Source organism: Pseudorca crassidens, chromosome 2 (genome assembly GCF_039906515.1).
Source record: "Pseudorca crassidens isolate mPseCra1 chromosome 2, mPseCra1.hap1, whole genome shotgun sequence".
Classification (NCBI taxonomy): domain Eukaryota; kingdom Metazoa; phylum Chordata; class Mammalia; order Artiodactyla; family Delphinidae; genus Pseudorca; species Pseudorca crassidens.
The window spans coordinates 122,966,300-122,990,384 of NC_090297.1; the positions used below are offsets into that span (position 1 = coordinate 122,966,300).

Genomic DNA, 24,085 nt, shown 5'->3' on the forward strand with positions numbered 1-24,085 from the left:
CCCCAAAAGGAACGTTCTCCACCTTCTCAGTTACCTCTCCTGCCTTCTCTCCACCTAGCAGGTGGGCAAAGTCCTGAGCTTCTCACTATCACGTGGGCTTCACCTATAAGAGACAGGAAGTTGCCGCCTCGTAATATGAAGGGAAATGATCTCAGAGGAAGGGTTTCAAAGCCAATAAAAAAAGGGTGTTAGTCACAATTGCTGAAATACTTCAAGGCATATTACGATCTGTTAATCTACTTCCCTTCTGGTCTACCTCACCACCACGCTAGAGACACAGTCATGAGGAAGACTGGAAATCTCTACCCCCCAGAGAACTATTAATCTGGTCAGGGAGGAAGATAGTATACAAGCAACCAAGATAGTCAGAAATACAGTGACCAGTTTGTCTCAGTTTGCTTGAAACTCTCCCAGTTTTAAAACAGAAGGTCCTATGTCCCAGGAATGTCTCCATCCCAGGCAAACTGGGATGGCTGGTCACCCTACTTAAAGACTGCCAGGGGCTTCCCTGGTGGCGCAGTGGTTGAGAGTCCGCCTGCCGATGCAGGGGACACGGGTTTGTGCCCCGGTCCGGGAAGATCCCACATGCCGCGGAGCGGCTGGGCCCGTGAACCATGGCCACTGAGCCTGCGCGTCCGGAGCCTGTGCTCCGCAACGGGAGAGGCCACAACAGTGAGAGGCCCGCGTACCGCAAAAAAAAAAAAGAGTGCCAGTGCTATGGGGAGCATTACCTGGGAAATGACATAGATAATGAAACTGAGGCAGTGGAAGGGGTTCCACCTTAGACCTGGGTGATCAGAACAAAATGAGTATTATGATTCTCTATTTTACAAACAGGCTTCTAAGTCTCAAAGAAGTTAAATGGGTTCTCCAAGGTCACATAGCTAAGAAGTGGTTTTCTGATTTCTAGTCCACCAGGCTAGGGACCCAGATGTCACCCTCTGTGAGTTCCGGGGTGGTGAGTAAGGGTTTAAAGGGTATAAAGCAGACAGAAGCCCTCCGTCCTCTCTCCTCCTATGTGGTCCCCTCTTTATCTGCTGCCTCTCTTAGGTGTGCTGGCTCTCCATCTTTCCCCCACCTCCCACCCACCTTCTTCTTCCCTATCCTGAGGGTCTGTCGTCTTAAGCCTCGCCCTGACTGATGCCACCCTTCAGTCCCCTGCCCCATTCCCATCCACTCTCCATCCCTCCCTCCTTCATCTCACCTCTTTCTCATACCACCTTTCATCTTCATGGAACCTTGAAGGCTGGAGGTGAATTGAACTCCCATGGTTACTCAGTTGTGGTCATTCTTCCACTCTTCAACAGACACTCACTGAGGCCCTATGTGACACCCAGGACAGGGGTTTGGCCATTGGTGATGCCACGTGCCTCCTCAGAGATGCCTTCCTGGACCACTCTACCCAAAGGAGCCCCCAACCCAGCTTTGCCAAGTTTCTGCGCACAACCCTGTTTTCTTTCTTCAAAGCTCTAACCACTATATGAAACTAAGTTTTGCTACCCCAAAACTTTTTCCATGCCAACCCCTCTGGAATTCCTTCCCCCCACCATATCTGCTGTTGTAATCCAACATGTGCTTTAAAGCCCAGCTCATATATTATCTGTTCTTTCATGAAGCCTTTCCTGACTTCTTCAGCCAAAAGGGCTCTCTCCCTCCTTTGAACTCACACGGCACCCTGGATCTCTCTTGGGATACTAACTAACTACATTCTGCCTTCTGCCTGAGTTATTTTTGGTCTGTGTCTCATCCCTCCTAATAAACTGTGAGCTCATTCATTTATTCAGCCAATTGTCATTGTGCCAAGCGTTATTCCACCTGGCTGGGAAGAAGCACCATTTTAAGCCTGTAATTGTGTGTCTTACTAACTTTGATCAAGTATGGAGCCTGATGCAAAGAGATATCAGTGGATACTTGTGAATGGGTAGACAAATGGCTGAATGGATGGATGGAGGAATGGGGTCATTAGAGAATGTGCGGGGTGAGGGAGTGAACTATTGGGTTATTGGACTTTGCTTTGATCGGAATGATGGTGGGAATTGGTGTAGTGGAGTAGGGTGGGCTATGAGCACATTTGAAGTTTGAGAAGCTTATGGAAAGTTTATATCACCCGGGGTTGCCAATTGACCATCACCATGGGAGGTGAATGTGGGGCAGGGGTTGTGGAAGGGGAGCACAGCTGTCCGGTTCAGTATCCAGAGTCATCTCTGTCCAAAGAAATGGAGCCCTGGTCACAAGAAATGACTACCCTTTAGTCTCACCACGCTGCTCTCCCAACATCTATCAGAGGACCCTCCCCATTCCATATATCTTATTTTTTTTTTTCCAACCCCTTCTGTGCTGACATGGGGTTAAAGTACAATTTAAACGTATTCTCCTAGATCTTTGGCTTTAGATTATCTTCAGATTTTGAATAGCGGCCCCAGGCTGGAAGGCATGGAGAGAGAGCCCAAATCAAACTTCTTCTTTAGGCCTCTCTGTCTACGAAGAATGAACCTCTCCCAACTCTGCTGCTCATGTCAGTGTCCAGAAAATCAGGCAGGAGGGAAAGAGTTAAGTGGGGCCTGCTTTCGGGTCTGGGTCCTGAGCCTGCATTCCTTCCTCCCAGAGATCTGCCAGGCTGTGGGACCAGAAGCTAAATTTAGAAGCTGGCTAGGGTTTCCTGTGAACAGCTGTCCTGCCCCTCAGAGAAGGAACACGGGAGAGGGGAGGTCGGTCCTTCTCACTGGTCGGAGCTTCTGGCCATTTCGTCTGGGTCCCTCAGCCTTTGGGTGGCTGCCCCTTGGTGTGGAGATACAGGCAGATCAGCGGTGAGTGTGCTTCTCCCTTCATTTTGTCCTGTGAGCCCAGGACTTACAAACAAAGGGGCGGCAGCTCTGCCCTGAGTGTCAGGGCCCAGCCATGCCGGGGACCAGGTCCTGGGGGATCTCATATTCCTTAATAGGCTGTGGGATGGCGCCTGAGCCAAAGGTAGTGGCTCCTGTGGCCTTGGTTAGAGACGCTGAAGAAGGCATCTTCCCGGTAAAGACAAAAGATGTGTGTGTGTGTGTGTGTGTGTATGAGAGAGAGAGAGGGAGAGAGAGAGGCAAATTTCTGGTTCGCCTCACTGCTTTCTTGCTGGCATCTGTGGAAGGAGCCAAGTTGTCACTTCTTAAATCTTGCGACTCCAAGGTGGGCTGTTTACACGGCCGGGGTGTGCATCTTGGTGTCCTGATAACAGTAGCTGGATCAAGTCTGACTGGGTTTTCCTCATGGGTGATCTCCCCACTAGGCTATTAACATGTGGAGACTTTCCCATTCCTAGTTCCACTGAGGTGACATCACTGACACACCCTTTCCCCCAACAAAACCTCCAGAATCCGGTTTTCTAACTGCCCTTTTCATGCCAAACCTACAGGGGCTGACAGGCTGTCATGGCAACAAGTGGGGACCCAGAAGAGGAGCAGGTAGTCCCAAGTGAAGAGGACGAAGCCAATATGAGAGCCGTGCAGGCTCGGTACCTCCGGAGCCCCTCCCCCAGCCAGTAAGTGTGCACTTGCTGAGTTCTGCACCCCTCCAACCATGGCGGGAGTGGGCTAGGGAGCATGATGACAAGTGGGCCCCAGGGAGCCTGCAGCCACCACCTTAAATTCACTCATTCAGCAAACATTGTTGAGTACTTTTTATGTGTCATACTTTCTGGAGGAAGCAAACATGCACACAAACACACTGCAACATGGCATGGTAAGTGCTAGGATTAGCATGCCTAGGGTCTAGTGGTGGGGTGGGGGTGAGTGGGGGCAGGCAGGGAAAGGAGCACCTGGGCTTGGAATTGTCATAGGAGGCTTCCTGGAGGAGGTGATGCTGGACTTGAACCTCAAAGGATGAGTAGGAGTCTGGCAGTTCTCCCTGGACGATAGTGCTTGAGTTCCTAGAACTGAGGTTGGAAATGGGGATGGTAGACCACAGATCATAGTTGCTTTATTTTTTCTGTTTTTTGTTTGTTTGTTTGTTTGCGGCATGTGGGTCCTTAGTTCCCCAACCAGGGATCGAACCCATGCACGGAGTCTTAACCACTGGACCAGCAGGGAAGGGTAGACCATAGATCATAGATAAGAGAACGCATCAGGACAGGAAGAGGACCCTAAGACATCAGATCGTAGTACTAAGATAATTTTGTATCTGTGATCAAGCTGTGTCTTTCAAACTGGGATTTGTGCATGCCTGGGGGTAAGTGGCAGTGTGCCCAGCGGTAGATGACCACATGCATCTTCCTGGAGGGTCCTTTTTATTCTGTGACAAGTAATTTTAAAGTTTCTTTTACATAAAATCATTGAGGATATATGATGACGTAGAATGAAAAATTTGTGTAAAATTTTAAGAAAAATCGTAAGGCGTCAAAGAAATGCTTAATTGCCTGCGAAAGCAGTCGTGTATGTGCCTATGCTTTTTCTTCTGCCATAAATAATAGTAGGGGATCTGACTTCCAATCTTAGCTCTGTCACTAAATTTATGTGAAGAACCACTTTAATTCTGAGTCTATGCCTCCTTACCTAGAAAAAGGGAAGCGAAGACTCAGAATATCTCAACGTAAGGTTACATCAGAGTAGCTCTGTTTCTGCTTGACTTTCCTTTGCCTCATGTCTCCTGGGGTCTTGCTGGCTCCTGTTTCTCAGGACTCAAACAGGCTTCCCCTTTGGAGTGAAGTGGGAGCAAAGGCTGCTCATCACCCAGGGGCCAAGGCACTTTGTCCAAATGGAGCTTGGGGACTTTTACTTTAAAATTGAGCCTTATGTTCTACTTAGAAAAACTGTTAGGATTGAGAGATTTAAACCTTTTTTTTTTTTTTTTTTCTTTTCCTTTTGGTAAGCGGGCCTCTCACTGTTGTGGCCTCTCCCGTTGCGGAGCACAGGCTCCGGATGCACAGGCTCAGCAGCAATGGCTCACGGGCCCAGCCGCTCCGCGGCATGTGGGATCTTCCCGGACCGGGGCACGAACCCGTGTCCCCTGCATCGGCAGGTGGACTCTCAACCACTGTGCCACCAGGGAAGCCCCGGATAGAGAGATTTAAAATGTAGCCCTTCCCTCTCTACACTCCCAGACAAGGCAGAGGTAGTGTGCGGTCAGTCAGGGTAGGCGATGGCTTCGTGTAGTAGTTAGGGTAACGCCAGCTGTAATAGCAAATGGACATTTCTTTCTCACTCAAACACATTTCAGAACAGGTACCCGAGCAGTGGTTCAGGAACTGAGGCTCCTTCTATCTTATAGATCCTCCATTCTAAGGCCCGACTTCTAAATTCACTGTGTTCGTCAGCACCAAGACAAAATGGGGAAGTGCACGAAAAATCTCTCGGGAGGATTTTATGGGCCAGGGCTGAAAACGGCCATTTTGCTTCCGCTCGTATTCCATTGGCTGGACCTCAGCAAGGCCATGCTTTCTTGTAAGGGAGGACGGGAAATGAGGTCCCTGAGCCCAGGGAAAAGAAGTGGGTTTGTTAACACACATCAGTCGCAGCCCCAGTAACCCTTTTAGGCAGTTAATATTCGTGTTTCCTTTAATCCCACTCATAGAGCACGCTTATTGCCTCCCCAGGGAGACAGCCCCAAATCCCATTTACCAACTTCTGCAAAGTTCAAAGGCTAGGTTCTCTGGAGGGTATGCCTCCTCCCTCACAGGGCTGAATGCAGCTCCTCTTGGTCTGACCAGGATGACTGCAAAGAAACAAACAAAAACAAAACTCCCATAGGATCAAAGGAGGAGTGGGAGATACAGCAGCCATCGGCCCATATAATTAATGAGGCTGTTGAGTGTCTTTGCCCCAGAAGTGGGGAGACCTCCTAGCTGTGACTTTGATGTGGCCCTTGGGGTGGAATTCCTTTGTCTGCTGTTCTCTGGGGCTTCCAGCTTCATCCCCTGAGGCTTTTTCCTTGTCTGTTATTCTCCACAGCCACATCTGAAGCGAGGTTGGAGAGGGTGTCTTCCTTGAAGGCTGTATAGCTTTTACAGACTTGTCCTGCTTATGGAAACTTGGGGGTCCAAGGGCTGTTTTAAGGTTTATACCACCCAAAGGCCTTTTTTTTTTTTTAAAAGGCTTTTTAAGTCTCATGGTTTCTTGGAAAATGTGATCTCTTCAAAAACTTAATTGGTTTCTGATCTACAGAGACCAGACAACTCCATGTGCCAGAAACCACACCCATAGTTCTTTCCCGTAGATATCATCTTCAATCCTAATTTATTTCTTTGCTTTCTTGTCTACATGTTTCACTCTCAGTTTAATGACAGCTATCTTGAGAGATTATCTGAACCTTTACATTTGAGAGGGAAGTTCAGGATGCATTTGTAATTTCTAGTATAATTGTTAAAAGTTATTTAGAATGTACAGCCAACCAGCTAATGAGGGGAGGATGCAATAATACAATATATAATCAATCCAGAAGAAGTCAAGAGAGGAGAGAAAAAAATAATATAGAAAAAGAATAACAAATAATAAGAAAATAGAAGGTTGGAAGATTTAAACCCCAATATATAAGTAATTACATTAAGCATAAATAGACTTAATATTGCAATTAAAAGAAAAAAATTGTCAGACAATTTTTTTTTACAAGCCTACACACTTTTTACAAGAGATTCACCTTAAAAATAAAGATGTACAAAGGTTAACAAAGGATAGAAAACTTATACTACACTGTTCTGGTTACTATTACTCATAACTTCAAAACTTAGTGGCATAAAACAACCATTGTATTATGTTCACAGTCTGGAACCTGGACAAGGCACAGTACTGTGGCTTGTTTGCTTCAAGATGTCTGGGGCCTCAGCTGGAAAGACTTGGAGACTGGGGGTGACTCAGCAGCTGGGGACTGGTGTCATAGAGGTATCCTCATATATTTGGCACTTCGCGTCAGGACCTCAGCTAGGCAATTGGCCTGAACACCTAACATGGTCCTTCCATATGAACTCTCCGCGTGGGCCAGTGTGGGCTTTCTCAGAGCCTGGGAGCTAAATTCCAAGAAAACAGGACAGAAGTGCATTGATTTTCATGATCCAGCCTCAGAAGTCACATGAAGGACCACAAAGGTTCAAAAGGAGGCAACATAGTCTCCACCATTCCACTGAAGGAGTATCAAGGTCACAGAGTAAAGAGAGCACATGGGATGGGATCCATTGTGGCCAACTTTGGAAAGTATCAGCCGCCATAATCTCAAATGCTAAAGGAAAGCAAGCCAGTGAAGTGATTTATTGGTATAAGACAAAGAAAACTTTAGGGTAAGCACTACTGGGGACAAAGAAGGATGTTTCCTAATAACTTAAGGTTCAATTCACCATATAATAGATATATTCATTTTAAATTTCTACGATCTGATAAAGTAGCCTCAAAATACGTAAAGCAAAAAATTGACAGAACTGAAGAAAAAATTAGAATTCACAATCTTAGTCAAATGTACATTTATTTATTTTTTTGCGGTACGCGGGCCTCTCACTGTTGTGGTCTCTCCCGTTGCGGAGCACAGGCTCCGGATGTGCAGGCTCAGCGGCCGTGGCTCACGGGCCCAGCCGCTCCGCAGCATGTGGGATCTTCCCGGACCGGGGCACGAACCCGTGTCCCCTGCATCAGCAGGCGGACTCTCAACCACTGTGCCACCAGGGAAGCCCAAATGTACATTTTTAAAAACATAACCTCAGCAACTGATAAAATGAGGCAAAAAAAAAAATCATCAAGAATATGATATGTAAACAAAACAATAAACAAAATTAACCTAATTGGCATTTATAGAACATGTACCCAGCAACTGCAGGATATAGATTCTTATCACGTGTACTTGGAATTTTTACCAAAAAGATCATGCGCTGGGCCATACATATATCAACAAATTTTTAATGCTTGAAATCATACAAAAAGTGTTTTCTGACCTTTGCAGAATTAAGCTAGAAATCACTAAAAACAAAAATATACAGTAGAAATTCCAAGAGTTTGCATCCAAGAGAGAAGGACGGAAGTGCATTGATTTTCATGACCTAACTTTAGAAGTCACATGAAGGACCACAAAAGTCCAAAAGGAGGCAGCATAGGCCGCTCCACCACTCTATTGGAGAAGTATCAAGGTGACACTCTAAAGAGAGAAAGTTGGATGGGATATATTGAAATATATGGATAGCAGAAATTCAAATTAAATACTATTTAATTTGATACTATACTATTATTTGATACTAATGCTATTTACCACAGTTCAATACTACTCCATACTCGTCAGACTGCCTAAAATTTAAAGACCAACGAGAGCAAACATTAACGAGGATGTGAAACAATCAGGACTCTCCTGTTCATTGATGGTAAGAGTGTAAATTAGTATAACCATTTGGAAAACTATTTCATAGTATCTAAACACATCCTTGTCCTATGACCCAGCAGGCTCACTCCTGATACATACCTAACAGAAGTAAGTACATATGTGCACCAGAAGAGAAGTACTAATACTAGAATGTTTTAGCAGCTAACAGTCATTAAGAATATAGAATGTTTAGAGAGAGTGAACGGGAGGCGGAGCCGGGGGAGCTGCTCTTGTAGCCGCCCCTGCTCTTCGGCATCAGAGCTTACCATAATAGCTGTGACCTAAAATCCTCAGGAAGCCCTGGGGTCATGGCCCAGAAGCACCCCGGAGAAGGAGGGTTGTGTGGAGCCCACCACGGTGGTGGTGTCTCCCTCAGGACTTTAGGATCCTCTGTGGACCCAGAAATACTTGCATTCTCAGGACTCAGGGACTCAGCTGGGCCTGCCCCTAATGGTACCCGCTGCCTCACAGCGCACTCTAGTCCTGAGTACACACAGCTCCCAAATCCAGCCCACTGGTCAGATCCAAGCCATGCCCTCCAAGGGGTCCAGGACCCCCTAGGGATGGAGAGGACCCTGATCAGAGTGCGGCATCTTCAGAAGAGTCAGGAGTGGACCAGGAACTCTCAAGAGAGAATGAGGCTGGGTACCAGGAGGATGGGAACCCTTCTTTTCTTTCCATTCCACCTGCTTGTAACTGCCAGGGAACCCCCGAAGGGCCTTACTCTGAGGGAGGAGATAGCTCTTCTAGCAACTTTTGCCAGCGTTGTACCTCTCCAGCTTTGGGGGAAGACGAAGAGTTGGAAGAGGAACCTCTTAAGTTTCCCAGTGATTTTTCACGTGTGCCCAGTGGAAAGAAACCTGCACCCCGGAGACAACGGCACCGCGTTCCAGCCATGGAGGATACTCGGGAGGGTGGACACAGCGATCCCAGGTCCCCTGGTCGACATCAGCTGGGTTGGAAATGGAGTCGGACAGATAAGCGCAGAGGACTGGAATTGTGGGGGGCAGAGGATCTGCGTCAGCTTGGACAGGCAGGCTTCTGGTGGCCGATCGAACTGCTGGTATTAGTGGGGAGTACGTGGGAACTTGTGGCCATCTCATCTATGCATGCAGGCAGCTGAAAGGCAGTGATCTGGACCTATTTTGGGTCTGGGTGGGAGTCTGGGCAGGGCGGCTGGGGGGTGGGGGCCAGGTGATGTTCCAGTTTCTGAGCCAAGGGTTTTCCTATGGGGCAGCGCTATTCACCCATTTTCTTAGGCTACTGGGTGCTTTCGCCCTTTTGTTGGGCTGTCTACAGTTGGGCTGGTGGTTTCTGGTAGGACCGAGTGACCAGTTAGGCTGGAGGGGTAAAGCCTCTTCTCTTGGCTGGCTTCTCCCACCTGGCAGTGGAGCCTGATTCTACTGAGAGATAGCAGGTCGTGACAGCAGCTGGTAAGAATAGGTCAGTGGGGTTGGCTGGAGTTGCCTTGGGTCAAGCAGAGGACCAATAGGCAGGAGAATACACCTGTAGCTAGTGGTCGCTACTGCCAGCCTGAAGAGGAAGTGGCTCGACTGTTGACCATGGCTGGGCTTCCTGAGGATGAGCTAAACCCTTTTCATGTGTTGGGGGTTGAAGCCACAGCCTCGGATGTTGAACTGAAGAAGGCCTATAGGCAGCCGGCAGTGATGGTTCATCCTGACAAAAATAATCATCCCCGGGCTGAGGAGGCCGTCAAGGTTTTGCGGGCAGCTTGGGACATTGTCAGCAACCCTGAAAGACGGAAGGAATATGAGATGAGGCGAATGGCAGAGAATGAGCTGAGCCGGTCAGTGAATGAGTTTCTGTCCAAGCTTCAGGATGACCTCAAAGAAGCAATGAATACTATGATGTGCAGCCGCTGCCAGGGAGAGCATAGGAGTTTGAAATGGACCAGGAACCTGAGAGTGCCAGATACCGTGCTGAGTGTAACAGGCTGCATCCTGCTGAGGAAGGAGGCTTTGGGGCATGTTGGGCCTCGATATCGCCTACTTTGCGCTGATGGATGGAAATGTGTATGACATCACAGAGTGGGCTGGATGCCAGCGTGTGGGACTCTCCCCAGATACCCGCAGAGTCCCCTATCACATCTCATTTGGTTCACGGATGCCAGGCACCAGTGGGAGGCAGGGAGCTACCCCAGATGCCCGTCCTGCTGACCTTCAGGATTTCTTGAGCTGGATCTTTCAAGTACCCTCAGGCCAGATGTCCAAAGGGAACTTCTTTGCAGCTCCTCAGCCGGGCTCTGGGGCCACTGCAGCCTCCAAGCCCAACAGCACAGTACCCAAGGGAGAAGCCAAACCGAAATGGCGGGAGAAAGTGACGAGGCCCTTCCAGCGCTGACACCCCTTCTGTTTCCTCAAATCAATGTCAGGGAGTCGAAAGGGCTGTGTACAGCACAGGATGGAGTTTGATTTATTTTTAAATATTTAAAAAAGGGAAAATTTTAAGCTCAGATTGTTCACTCAGTACTTACAGGAAGCTCTGGAACCTCTCTCTCTCTTCTACCAGCACCTGGGAACTGAACCTTGTCTTCTGACAATACCAGAGAAATAGGGGGTGGCTAGAACAAAGAACCTAGGGCCAGGACCTGTGCTGGAGGACCTCTCCCACAGTAGTGTGGAAACTGGGCATTTCCCTGGGGTCTGTATGCCTTTGTCTTGTCTTTTGCTTCTACAGCAGATGACACTTTGCCCCCTCTTAAAAAAAAAAAAGAATATAGAATGTTTAAACAACATGATAAACTGTCCAATTAACAATAGACTAGATAAAGTCTGGTATATGATTTGAACATTGCCCTAGGGAATAGGCATTTTATTAAGTGCCTATCACTTCAATGTGATCGAGCTGCTCAGATTATTGGTTGGGGAGGGCACTCAGTGAGTGAGAGCCGGCTGTGAAGGTGGAAGGCGGGTCACTGCAGGACGACCAATTCTGCTGGCGTCAGAGTTGCATGTAAAGTGAGCCTGCCAAAGAAGGAAAGCATTTATTAATAGAGACTTTCTAATAGCATTCAGTCCTTAGCCCTTCCAGCTGCCAGTCCCCTTCCTAGACAAAAACAGGCTCAACCCGAAAGCCCCACTTACATGCTGAGCTGCCTAAAAGCATGGTCCCACATACAGATCAAATTTTCTCTGGGTTCCCAGTGACTCTTCCTGAATCCTATCGGTTTTGATGTCCTTCTCGGTTTGTGTACAGTATACTCCTTAGCAACTTGTTTTTAGAAGCTGATCCCAAATTGGCTAGTCCTTTTCAGAAATTTTTAAGGAAGGCAAACACACAGTAACACTTCATGGACTATCCCTTCCTGCAATTATCATCATAAAATCTGAGGTATAAACAGTTGCATTGACTTTTGAGTCATCATCCAATCAATCCCACTGCATTACACAGAACCAGGCTTAAGCCAGCCCAGATGATTGAGTCTACAGTATCTTTAAAAATGAAAAGATAACCCACAGGCTGGGAGAAAAAAAATCGCAAATCACATATCTGATAAAGAATTCGTATCCAAAATATACATTAAAAAAAAAAATCTCGGGGTTTCCCTGGTGGCGCAGTGGTTGAGAGTCCACCTGCCGATGCAGGGGACGTGGGTTCGTGCCCCGGTCCGGGAGGATCCCACGTGCCGTGGAGCGGCTGGGCCTGAGAGCCATGGCCGCTGAGCCTGCACGTCCAGAACCTGTGCTCCGCAACGGGAGAGGCCACAACAGTGAGAGGCCTGCGTACTGCAAAAAAAAAAAAAAAAAAAAAAAAAGGACAAAAGATTTGAACAGATACTTCACCAAAGAAGATACATGGAAGGCAAATAAACACATGAAAAGATGCTCAAAAGTCTTTGTCATTAGGGAAATGCAAATGAAAACCACCTTGAGGTACATACATACTTATTAGAATATATAAAAGTAAAAAGACTGACCATATCAAACATTAGTGAGGGGCTTCCCTGGTGGCGCAGTGGTTGAGAGTCCGCCTGCCGATGCAGGGGACAAGGGTTCGTGCCCCGGTCTGGGAGATCCCACATGCCGCGGAGCGGCTTGGCCCGTGCGACATGGCCGCTGAGCCTGAGCGTCCGGAGCCTGTGCTCCGCAACGGGAGAGGCCACAACAGTGAGAGGCCCGCACACCGTAAAAACAAAACAAACAAACAAAAAAAAAACATTAGTGAGAATGTGGAGTACTTGGAACAATCCCACTGCTGGTGGGAATGTAAAATCGTTCAACCATTTTATAAACTGTTAGTTTCTTTAATAGTTAAACATACAGCTCCCTAAACACACACCTATATCTATATGATTCAGTCATTCTACTCCTAGGTATTTACCCAAGAGAAATGAAAGCCTATGTCCATATAAAGACTTGTACATGAATGTTCATAGCAGCTTTATTTGTAGTAGCCTGAAACAACCCAAATGTCCATCAACAAGTGAATGGATAAATATACTGTGGTGTATTTACTCACTGGAATATTATTCAGCCATAAAAAGGAATGAATTATTGATTCGTACAACAACATGGATGAATCTCAAAATAATTACACTCAATGAAAGCAGTCAGACAAAAAAGAGGACATATGATTCAATTTACAGAAAATTCTAGAAAATGCAAATGAATCTCTGTAGTGACAGAAAGCAGATCAGCGGTTGTACTAAGGAGTACAAGGCAGGGAGTGGGTAGAGGGAGGTCTCACAAAGGGACATGAGGCAACTCTGGGGGGATGATGGCTATCACAATCTTGATGGTGGTGATGGTTTCACAGGTGGATACTTATGTCAAACCTTACCAATCTGCATATTTTAAATATGTGCTGCATGTATAACAATTATACCTCAAATAAAGCTGTGGGGTTTTTTAAAGTATGAAAAGAGAAATAAAACTCTCTTCTAGGAGGCAGTATGGTGATGTGACGTGGGAAGAATGTAAATGGTGTAATTGAGGCCGAAATCAAGGTCAGCTCTGCTCTCCCACTTACTAGCCATGAGAGTTTACATAAGTTAGTCATAAAATTGGAATACCAGTTTTACCCAGTAGTAGAAATAAAACAATATAAGATAACATATATTATTTATAATATATATTACATAAAAATATAACATACATTATTATAATATAACATATATATAGGCATAGTAGGTATTTAATAAATGGTGACTCTCTCCCCTTTTCCTTCCAGAGAAAGATATTTGACAACGATTTTTTTTCGGTAATTCATGAAGAAATTTTTATTTCACCAGAGTCCCACACACTGTAGTTCAAACATCATGTTTCTCTAATTCTGCCACAAGCAAATACTGTATTCTGAGCAATTGATCATTACCCAAGCCTGAACAGTCCTCCCTGTACTTAGTAAGTGCCTGAAATTCCATCCTTCTTGTTTTATCTCTTTAGCTAAAGGCTTGAGCCTTTTTAAAATTGAATTATGCACTGAGTCAGCAAATATCCCACCAGCAGACTCTCAGTTCTAGCTTCTTAGGGCTACGGTAGCAAAGTAGCACAAATTGAGTGGCTTAAAAACAATAGAAATATATTCTCTCGCAGTTTTGGAGGCCAGAAGTCTGAGATCCAGGTGTTGGCAGGGACGCCCTCCCTCCAAAGGCTCCAGGGAAGACTCTGTCCTTGTGTCTCAGCTTCTATTGGCTCTGGGAGTTTCTTGGCTTGTGACGGCGTAACACCAACCTCTGCCTCTGTCTTCATGTGGCCATCTCTTCTCTGTTTCCTCTTGTGTCTTTTTTTTTTTTTAACATCTTTATTGGAGTATAATTGCTTTACAATGGTGTGTTAGCTTCTGCTTTGTAACAAAGTGAACCAGCCATACACATACATACGTTCCCATATCTCCTCCCTCTTGTGTCTCCCTCCCTCTTGTGTCTTCCTGAAGTCACATTTGGCACTGGATTTATGGTCTATCCACGATTATCTCTTCTCAATGTCCTTGACTTAATTACATCTGGAAATATCCTTATTCCAAATAAGCTTGCACTCACAGGTTCTGGGAGACATATCTTTGACAGGGCCACCATTCAATCACTATAACTTTAGACCCAGCCCTGTATTCTTTTCCGTGGAACCAGGATAGGGCCTTGCAAAAGTCCACCCAGTGCTACAAACAGCCACTGCCAATCAACCAGAGTTAGTCAGGGGATGAAGTGTGTTTGCTGTCCTGGCAGGGAGTCTTAACATTTCCAGCGTCATCTGTAAATCTCATCCTAGGGTGAATTAAGGACCTGAGAAAGGGGTGTAGACAGTGGATAGCGGTGTCAAGTCTTCATTTTTGCCTGACTTAGGCACTGACCTCAAACACCTTAAATTCAAACCTAGCTGCTGTGAGTCACTCTCTCTGGAGGAACACCCGCAGCTAGAGATTCATCCATCTCCCAAGGAGGCAAATTTCCCAAGGTAATTCATGAGTTAACATTAAAGTGTAAAACCCCCTATCCAGTGGGGCCACTTAACCTCCATCAGACCTCCCCAGTAACCCAGATGAGCACAGTTTAAAGTGTCAGTGTGCTTGTGATGCAAACCAGCCTCCAGACAGGCCTCCCTCCCTTATAGGAAGCCTCTGCCCCACAAGCCCTCCCATGCAGCTGGTCTGAAACGTACCTCTGCCTCTTCTCTTCCTCCTCAGCTACGACCAGTTTTCTCTTCCTCTGCAAATAAAGGATCAAACTTCTTTATCTTCTCTTTTTCTGGTGTGAAGAATGTTTTTCTGTTTTCCTTTAATTTTTTCCAAGTCAAAAATCCATTTCTTGCTCTGGCTTCAGATCTGAACTTTTCAAGCTGCCTTGGTGATCTGGGGAGGCCACCTCTCTTGAGAGCATTTTCCCTTCCACCTTCAGCAAAGATCCTTAGCTGTGCTCTGCTTGCCTTTCTTCTCACAAGGTCTGCGTGCCTGATGGTGGCAGTGGGGCAGGAGATGGGGGCATGTAGTGTCAGGTCTGTGTGTCCTCACTGTATGTCCTTGGAAAATGGCTCCTCCCACACACCCTTTCTCTTTTATATTTCTTTTTCCGTGAAAATTTTTCTGCCTTAGCTCTTTCATGGAGCCTGCTGGAAGCAGCTTGCTAAAAATCGATTTGCTTAACTGACTTCTCTCCTTCCTTGGAGCCTGAACTTTGCCTGTGTGGTCACTTTTACTGAAGCTCAGAAACCTGTCCCTTTTTTGCAAAAGCCAAATCAAGAAAGACACCCCCTCCTGGGCCACTGCCTCCATTTCATTTCCAAGGGACTCATTGAAAGGAAGTGATTGGCTGTCAGGGCGGCTGGGTTGAAGGACCCCAATTCCACTCCATTCTGGGTCTTGACCACCTGGCAACTGGTTTAAAGAACTGGCTTTCAAACTTTGTCAACTGTAGTTCACAGTGGGACATACCATTTACTCAGAGCATACGCGTATAGGTATGTGTAAATTTTTAAAAGGTTTCACAAAATTATACCTATCTTTACAATGATGGTGCTATTCTCTATTCTATTTTTTTTCTTTTTTTTTTTCTTTTTTTTTTTGCCAGATGCTAGGCGCGACCCATTGATTTTATGATACGCTAATCGGTCACAGTCTGCAATTTTGAAAAACACAGGTTTAAAGAAAGCTGCCCCCGTCTCTGCTCTTGGTTAGGAAGTCCATCAAACTCTGCTTTATTGTTTCTCTTCAATTCACCCTCAAGGCTTTTTAGCTGCTGCTTCATGATCCTATGATGAAGTATATATCGATCCTAGAGCCTTTCTTTCCCTGCCGGTCTTTTTGAACAGCCAGTCCTTTCTGCTTTCCAATCACGGTGTGTCATCACACGCCATCTCAGGCATGCGGGTGGAAGCACAGACACGGTCATAAATCAAAACCTCTAGGGCCACTGTCTCACTGACCTTGCAAATATAAACAGGCCCACTTGTCCAGATCTTACCCTCCTGCCTCCTCTCTTTCTCTGCAATTCTGCTTCTCGGTGGAAAACAAGAGCAGCTTCTCAGTGCCGCTGGGACATTGCTGTCCACTCGGGTCCTTTCAGGTCCTATCCCCACACCTTCTATATTAGACTCAGTAAACCATGTCTCTGGCAAAACAGTCTTAGGACTATCAGGTTTACATCTCCTCCTCTCATAACAGGTTAACTCATAAAAGCGCTCAGAATTTACATCCTACCTTCAACACTGGAGGATGCTGAGCTGAGTTTACTGTTGCTCGCATTTTTGCATCAGCAGCCAAAACAGATGCAGTGTGGGATTGCGGAGGGCATATGATCTTAACCCACCCTCTTTTCTCAATCTTAAAAACTCCAACTTCTGGGGCTTCCCTGGTGGCACAGTGGGTGGGAGTCCGCCTGCCGATGCAGGGAACGCGGGTTCGTGCCCCGGTCCGGGAAGATCCCACATGCCGCGGAGCGGCTAGGCCCGTGAGCCATGGCCGCTGAGCCTGCGCGTCAGGAGCCTGTGCTCCGCAACGGGAGAGGCCACAACAGTGAGAGGCCCACATACCGCAAAAAAAAAAGAAAAAAAAAAAAAAAGAATGAAAACCTCCAACTTCTCAAAAGTGTACTGGGTGGTCTTCAAATGTGATTTCTCAGATCCACTGACCCATGAGCTGGGGTTCAGTCTTTACCACCAACAAGGAGGAAGGATGTTTCCCCACCATTTTTATTTTCAGATTTTAATTTCGTCTTCTCCCCTATCAAACTTACAGCCTCAGAGTTTAGGTATATTCAGGACAGGTTATCAGTTCCCGGTATTTGTCATGTGAAACCAAATCCACACAATCTGAAGTCGATGCTGTTTGGGGAAAATGGCAGGATCAAAGGCTCACAGAAGGACAGAACCAGATGGGGACCCCAGGGGACACCATCTGCTGACTTCTGGCTCGGGTCTTTCTGTGCACCTGACAGGTGAGGACTTCTCTATCTCTCTTCAGTCTGTGCCTGTAACTTCCTCCAGGGGAGAGCCCTGGAGGCCTGCAGAGGAACAAAGAAAACTGACCTCTGCGAGAAGTGAGGGGCCATGCCAGGAGGAAGCCCTTATCATCCCCATAGTTACATGAGAGTTCTTGGTTAATTACCCTTTCAGGGTTTTGTTTTGATTCCCCCTGCCAAACCTCATTTTTAAATGACCCTTAAGAAACAAAATAATTATTTTTATTAATGATAGTATAAATAATATTAATTATTAATAAATCAAAGAATAAAACTCCCTTAATAAATATTGTTGAAATGGAAGTGTGGCTCACATTTATATAAAATTTCAGGCTCTGACTCTAGTGTTATGAAATGTTGATATTTTAAAGCCGAGACTGCCCTGAATCCTGGGCCCAGAATATCCCCAGGGTCTGACACTATCCCGACACTATTGTCGGGACTTACATTCATATTGGTATTATTTTGTTGTTACCTCCCAATTGCAACAAATTGAGGTCTGTCACTGATTATTTACTAGGTTCTGTATTACTATCAGGGAGAAGAGTGCCTTAGCATTTGCTCAGAATTCACTTAGAATAGTGTTGCTGCTGTCATCTACTGCTGCGTAACAAGTTACCCCAAAACGTAATGACTTAAGACTATAATTTTATTTTGCTCCCCTTTTTATAGGTAGGAATTTGGACAGGACGGGGCAGCTTGTCTGTGTTTCACGTAGTGTCAGCTGGAGGGGCCCAAGGGGTGAAGGATGACACTCTAAGAGGCTCACCCGCATGGCTGACTGTTGGCTGGGAGCTTGGCAGGGAGTGTTGACCAACAGCCTTTCCAGCTTGGTGGCCTTGGGGTGGTTGGTGTCGTCTGACTTCTAATATGGCAGCTTAGGGCTTCCGAAGAGAGCACTGAGAGCCAGAAGCAGGGAGCTGCCCTTAAGGCTCAGGTTCAGACACTGGCTGTGTCACTCCCATCATATTCTGTTGTGTGAGAGCAGTCACAGAGACCACTCAGATTCAAGGGAAATGGACATAGACTACTATTCGAGGAGTGTCAAAGATGTGGGGCTACCATAAGAAAAAATTCCTAATTGCCAATATAGGCCTCCGAGATTGTATACATCTTTGCCTCAGAAGGGCAGAGAGTGAGCATGGACAGAACATAGCCAGGACCCTGGATTTGCTCCTGGGTTTGCTACTGGCAGCCCGGTAAGATGATGAGCCAGTAGCAAATACTTGATAAATACCGTTGTGTTGTAATTAGTGTACCTGCCACATTCCCTTAAATGTGGTACTGTACTGAGGACAAATTCAGTCAGTGAATCAGAAAATATCTATTAAGCAGACATTAAGCTAGGTTCTGGGAACCCAACAGCTCACAAAATACCCTAAAAGTCCTAAGACTATTTTGCCACAGATGTGGTTTAATGAGTCTAATAAAGAAGGTGTGGTCTCTGCCTCATAGAGGGTATAGTCTTGCATAGGAAACAGAATTTATCAAATTATTTCATAAACAAATGTAAAGTTACATCGAATAGAAGTGCCATAAAGGAAAGGTGTATGGGGCTTCCCTGGTGGCGCAGTGGTTGGGAGTCCGCCTGCCGATGCAGGGAACGCGGGTTCGTGCCCCGGTCCGGGAAGATCCCACATGCCACGGAGCGGCTGGGCCCGTGAGCCATGGACGCTGAGCCTGCGCGTCCGGAGCCTGTGCTGCGCAACGGGAGAGGCCACAGCAGTGAGAGGCCCGCGTACCACAAAAAAAAAAAAAAAGGAAAGGTGTATGGTGCAATGAGAGGTGGAGATCAGGGAAGACTTCCCTAAAGAAATGATGATTGAACTAAGTAAGATCTGAATGATCGGTGAGGCAGAGGAGGACTGACCATCCAGGCAGCGGAAATGGACTTCTGCAAAGTGCCTGGGCAAAAGGAAGCTTGGTGGGGATGGGAAGCCGAAGAAGACCAGTATACTGGAAAGGAGTGAGCCCGAGGGAAGCCAGTGCAAGCTGAGGCTGGAGAGTAGAAAGGGGCCAGAGACTGCAGGGCCTTGGAGACCATCAAGTTTGATCCCCAAGGTGATATATGGACACATTGCCTGGCACCTAGAATTCTGTCCATTCATCCAGCCATCTATCTGTTCATCCATATACCCATCTGTCCACTCACATTTCACTCAGTCATCAAAACCTGCCTGGTTACTCACCTTCCATATGCTGGAGGTACAGGGATAAATAAGACTACCTAAGCTGTACCTTTATAGAACTTGTGTACACCCCAACCAGGTGTTCTATTCTTTATTACCTTTCCCAAGCAACCAGACCTCTAAAAAGCTCTCTAGTTTTAGTATCCAAGGATATTATCTCACAAACCTCACCCTTAATTCACCCTCACTCCCCGGTCATGCTTTTGAAAATGCATCTTCTGGTCACAAGGAGTACTTGGGCTAGATCGGGAATGATCTGACACAACTGCTCTTGGAAATCCCTCAGGAACTACCAATGATGATACAACATTGTGCTGACCTGCCTGGGCAGGTCTAGCCACGTCCTGGTTAGAGTCATAGGCTACTCCTTTTTTCTGTCAAAGACATTTCTTTTTTCATAGCCTTGCTGGCTCTGATCACATCATTTTCCCAAGGGGAAATCTGATGTGGATGCCTACTGCAAGGGAATTATTCTGCTAATCAATTCAACTAAACTTATCGAATTCCAAGTCAGCTCCATTCAGTTCAGCTGGACTCAACTCAACTCAACCCAATCCATCCATCCACCCATCTATGCTTCCAACAAGTATTCTTTAAGTACTTTTCTGTCAAAGTCTATGTTGGGCCTGGGGATCCAGCTGGGGTTTCTTCCACCAACCAACTCACCTCCCCTTTCCAATCGAAATGGTATCAGTGTATTGTGTGGAGAGAAGACTGGACTCAGACAGCACTGCTCTATTTTTGCAACTTAGCCCTGCCACTTAATTACTGCCTCGGGCAATTTTGTTAACCTCTCTGAGCCACAGTTTCCTCACCTTAAAGCAGGAATAATAATACCTACTTTATGGGAGTTTTGTGAGGATTAAATTTATAAAAGGCACTCAAAAATGGTATCCAGGGATTTCCCTGGCGGTTCAGTGGTGAAGACTTTGCCTTCCAATGCAGGGGATGTGGGTTCGATCTGTAGTCGGGGCGCTAAGACCCCACATGCCTTGTGGCCAAAAAACCAGAACATACAACAGAAGTAATATTGTAACAAATTCAATAAAGACTTTAAAAATGGTCCACATAAAAAAAAATCTTTTAAAAAAATGGTATCCTGGACTTCCCTGGTGGCACAGTGGTTAAGCATCCACCTGTCAATGCAGGGGAAATGGATTTGAGCCCTGGTCCGGGAAGATCCCACATGCCGCGGAGCAGCTAAGCCCGTGAACCACAACTACTGAAGCCCATGCGCCTAGAGCCCGTGCTCTGCAACAAGAGAAGCCACCGCAATGAGAAGCCTGCGCACCACAACGAAGAGCAGCCTCTGCTCGCCACAACTGGAGAAAGCCCGCGCGCGGCAACGAAGATCCAACGCAGCCAAAAATAAATAAAATAAATAAATTTATAAGAAAAAAAAATGGTATCCATACCCAACACAGTGGAAGAACACAGACCAAGGAACATCACTGGGAAATTTCTAAACACTGCAAACCAAAGAAGATCCTACAGGTTTCTACAGAGATAAAATAGGACAATTACAAGGGTCAGGAAACACATTGACTTACAACTTTTAAAAGCAAAACGATAATGGACAAGTTTCTAGTTCTGGGTAAGATGGCAAACACACCCTCCACCTTGACTCTCGCATGGATTGCCCTTATAAAATCTGGACAGAAGGCTACAGCAGCTGTTTGAGGACTCTGAAAAGTAAATAGTTTCAGGCAGATTGAGGAAGAAAACCAGCATCCAAACTACTACCAAATCAGCAGTGTGTGTGTCATGTTTTCCTCTGGAATACACAATCTTGACTCAAGGCAATGTGACAATGATGGCAGCAATAGCGTGAGGTGCCTAAGAAATGAAATATTATTCAGCAATAAGAAGGAACAAATTATTATTGTATAATTTTATATTTTATTATTATAAAATATAAAATTATTATTTAATTTATTAAATAATAATCTATTAATAAAATGATTATAAATTTATAAAATTATGATTATATTTATAATTTTATATTTATTATTATAAAATATAAAATTATTATTTAATTTATTAAATAATAATCTGTTAATAAAATTATAAATTTATAAGATTATGATTATATTTATAATTTTATTATTTTATAATTATGAAATATTATTCAGCAATAAGAACATGCAATAGAAGAGATGACTCTTAGATGCATTTTGCTAAGTGAAATAAGCCAGATCCAAAAGACTACTGTATTATTTCATTTATTTAACCTTCTGGAAAAGGCCATACTATAGGGAAAGAAAACAGATCAGTGATTCCTAGGGGATGAGGTGCAGGGAAGTTTTGACTATAAAACGAATGGGGCATGATGGAATTGTTTGGAAAAAAAAAAAGTATCCATTAAGTCCTCTCGCCTTTTTTTAATCCTCTCTGGACATAAAGGAAAGACTAAGCAAAAAAGACCCAAAGCTCACCACAACACCTGGAAAAGAGGAGAACCCACTGGGGAGGAGGGTACCCACCACTGTAGTATGGTCCTAACCCTTGGTTTTGCCCTTGATTCACCATGATCCTCAAAGATCCCTTTGGACACCTCTGCTGAATTCTTTCCGGGAAATTGACATTTACCTAAATTACTCTATTGCATCCCTGGGCTTAGGCTGATCCTGGATTTCTTGTGTTCAAAATCAGGACCGTGCAGTTGAGCGCATCTTTATGTTTCCCTCGGTGCTGTGTCAGCCCTTCATCATCATCAGCCCATGCCCTTTAAGCAGGGAGAAGATACGGGGCATGGAAGGAATGGTGGCAGCCTACCCAGTCCACCAATCCAGCAGGACCCTGCTGGAAGCCCAGTTAGGGACATCCTACAGTATTGATAACAGAGGAGCAGGGACAAGAAAAGAAAAGGGAGCAGCAGTACATCCAAGGGTAGGAACACACAAAGAAAGTGAAGCCACATCAGCGTGAGTTCTCCCCAATCTCTTCCCTCCACAACCCAGGCTACCACGTCATTAAACATCAAGGTTACAACTCTGGTCTAAAAATAACTAGGCGACTAAGCCATAGCATACCCAGTGCTCTGCATTCTTAGGTTCCCTAAACTTAGGAAGGCATTCCCTTTATCTCATTGTTTTCCACTCGTGGCTATAATCGGACCTAGGTTTCTTATCTGAAAAGATTGCCTCCCATTCAGATGCTGCCCAGAGTCATCTCACGTGAATATCCTCCTCTTTTAGGTACTCAATGGTCTCAGATGCAGAAACAGAAAGCATTTTCATGGAGCCCATTCACCTCTCCTCGGCTGTTGCAGCTAAACAGATCATCAATGAAGGTGATGCCATCGGATGGGTGGGAGGAGGGAGAGTCCAAGGGTCATCTGGAGACTCTCGGAGGGGGGCCATTGGAAGGTGTCAATGTGCTTCTCACACGCTTCCCATCACATTAAGAGGAGCGGATCCAAAGAAGGCAGTTCCTCCAAGCCCTCCTCATCAACATTCATGGGACAGAGGTGGAAATTATTATGCCTCAGTGTGCACAGTTCTCTAGGCAACAGACTGGGAGGCAGCTCCAATCTGCCCCTAGGGCCCCTCATTCAGTTTTTCAGTTAACCTCAGGGGCCCTGCGATGGCTTATGCCAGAGATGCAGACCTGAGAGCCTAAGAAATGGCATCCAGAGAGTTCTGTTCAAAGGGATGTCTAGATTTAAATCTGCATTTCCACTAGTGCTTAAAGATGGTTTTTAAACTGAAATATGAATGGGGAGGAGGTAAGGAAAGGTGGGGTGGCAAAAGATGTTAATATTTACACAAAAATATTTAGAGCAGAAAACGTACTACATTTCATTCAAGGATACTCATTCCAATTGGATGGATTTTTTTTTTCCTAATCAATTTTGGGCAAATAATCTTTCACAGTTTCGTTCCTCTCCTTTCTCCTCCTCCCTTTGCACTTGGTGTCTCTCTCACTCCGGATGGGTGGGGTGAGATAAGGCAGTCCTGTTAATTACACAGGGCCCACCTGGCCTTTGGGCTTAATCTGGCATCCACAGCTGGTGGCGGTGATCACTTCCCTAGTGATGAGAACCAAACATGCTACTCCTCCATGCAGCCCCAGGTCTTGCTTAGTCCCTAGGCCCTTTGTGTCCCCACCAGGGTCCCTGAGGACATCTGGATCTCCTGAGCAGTGAGATATTTTACAGATGTTGCTTGTTGATCTGGGAACCCTAGGAGGCCCCATCTTCTCAAGTAACTACTTTTTTCTGTTTTCTTTTATCACCCTACCTGGGGTCACTGTTACCTTGCTCCAAGTCAGGCCAAGGTGTCTTGATCCCAGGCTAGTTCTTTCTAAATTGCTCCCAGCACCACCCTAACTCTGGAAGTTCTTTTTCCCGCCTGTGTGTTGGGAATTTCCCTAACCTTCCATCTTGCAACACCCTTGCGTTGTGCTTCACTCTCTGGACAACTCTCCAGGCTTTGGCTCTTGATAAGTAAAAGTCCAGGTTTAGGGGTTGTGAGAAGACCATGTCCTCTCTCCGAAAGCTTCACTTTCAGGTCTATGGGATGCTAGGGACTTTCAGCATTTATACTGTGACCTGAAGCTGAGCAATGCCCTTTTTTTTACCCTAAGCCTTTCTAGGCATTAAGCCTAAGTTTCATTAGTCCGAGTGGCTGAAGGATGGTGGGGGAAGAAAAAAAGAATAAATTACAGAAAAAAGGAA

At 45.7% G+C, this 24,085-nt stretch overlaps 1 protein-coding gene and 1 pseudogene across 1 annotated transcript in view; both read left to right on the forward strand.

Moving 5' to 3' along the window:
* The first annotated feature begins 2,673 nt into the window (after nucleotides 1-2,673).
* STYXL2 (serine/threonine/tyrosine interacting like 2) overlaps nucleotides 2,674-24,085 on the forward strand; it is a 34,611-nt gene continuing 13,199 nt past the window's right edge. The window contains exons 1-3 of the mRNA XM_067728525.1: nucleotides 2,674-2,807; nucleotides 3,395-3,520; nucleotides 22,605-22,699. Of these exons, the coding sequence (XP_067584626.1) occupies nucleotides 3,411-3,520; nucleotides 22,605-22,699 (205 nt within the window). The 5' untranslated portion in view covers nucleotides 2,674-2,807; nucleotides 3,395-3,410. The remainder of the gene's footprint in view (nucleotides 2,808-3,394; nucleotides 3,521-22,604; nucleotides 22,700-24,085) is intronic.
* LOC137219640 (dnaJ homolog subfamily C member 14 pseudogene) lies at nucleotides 7,533-12,257 on the forward strand (annotated as a pseudogene).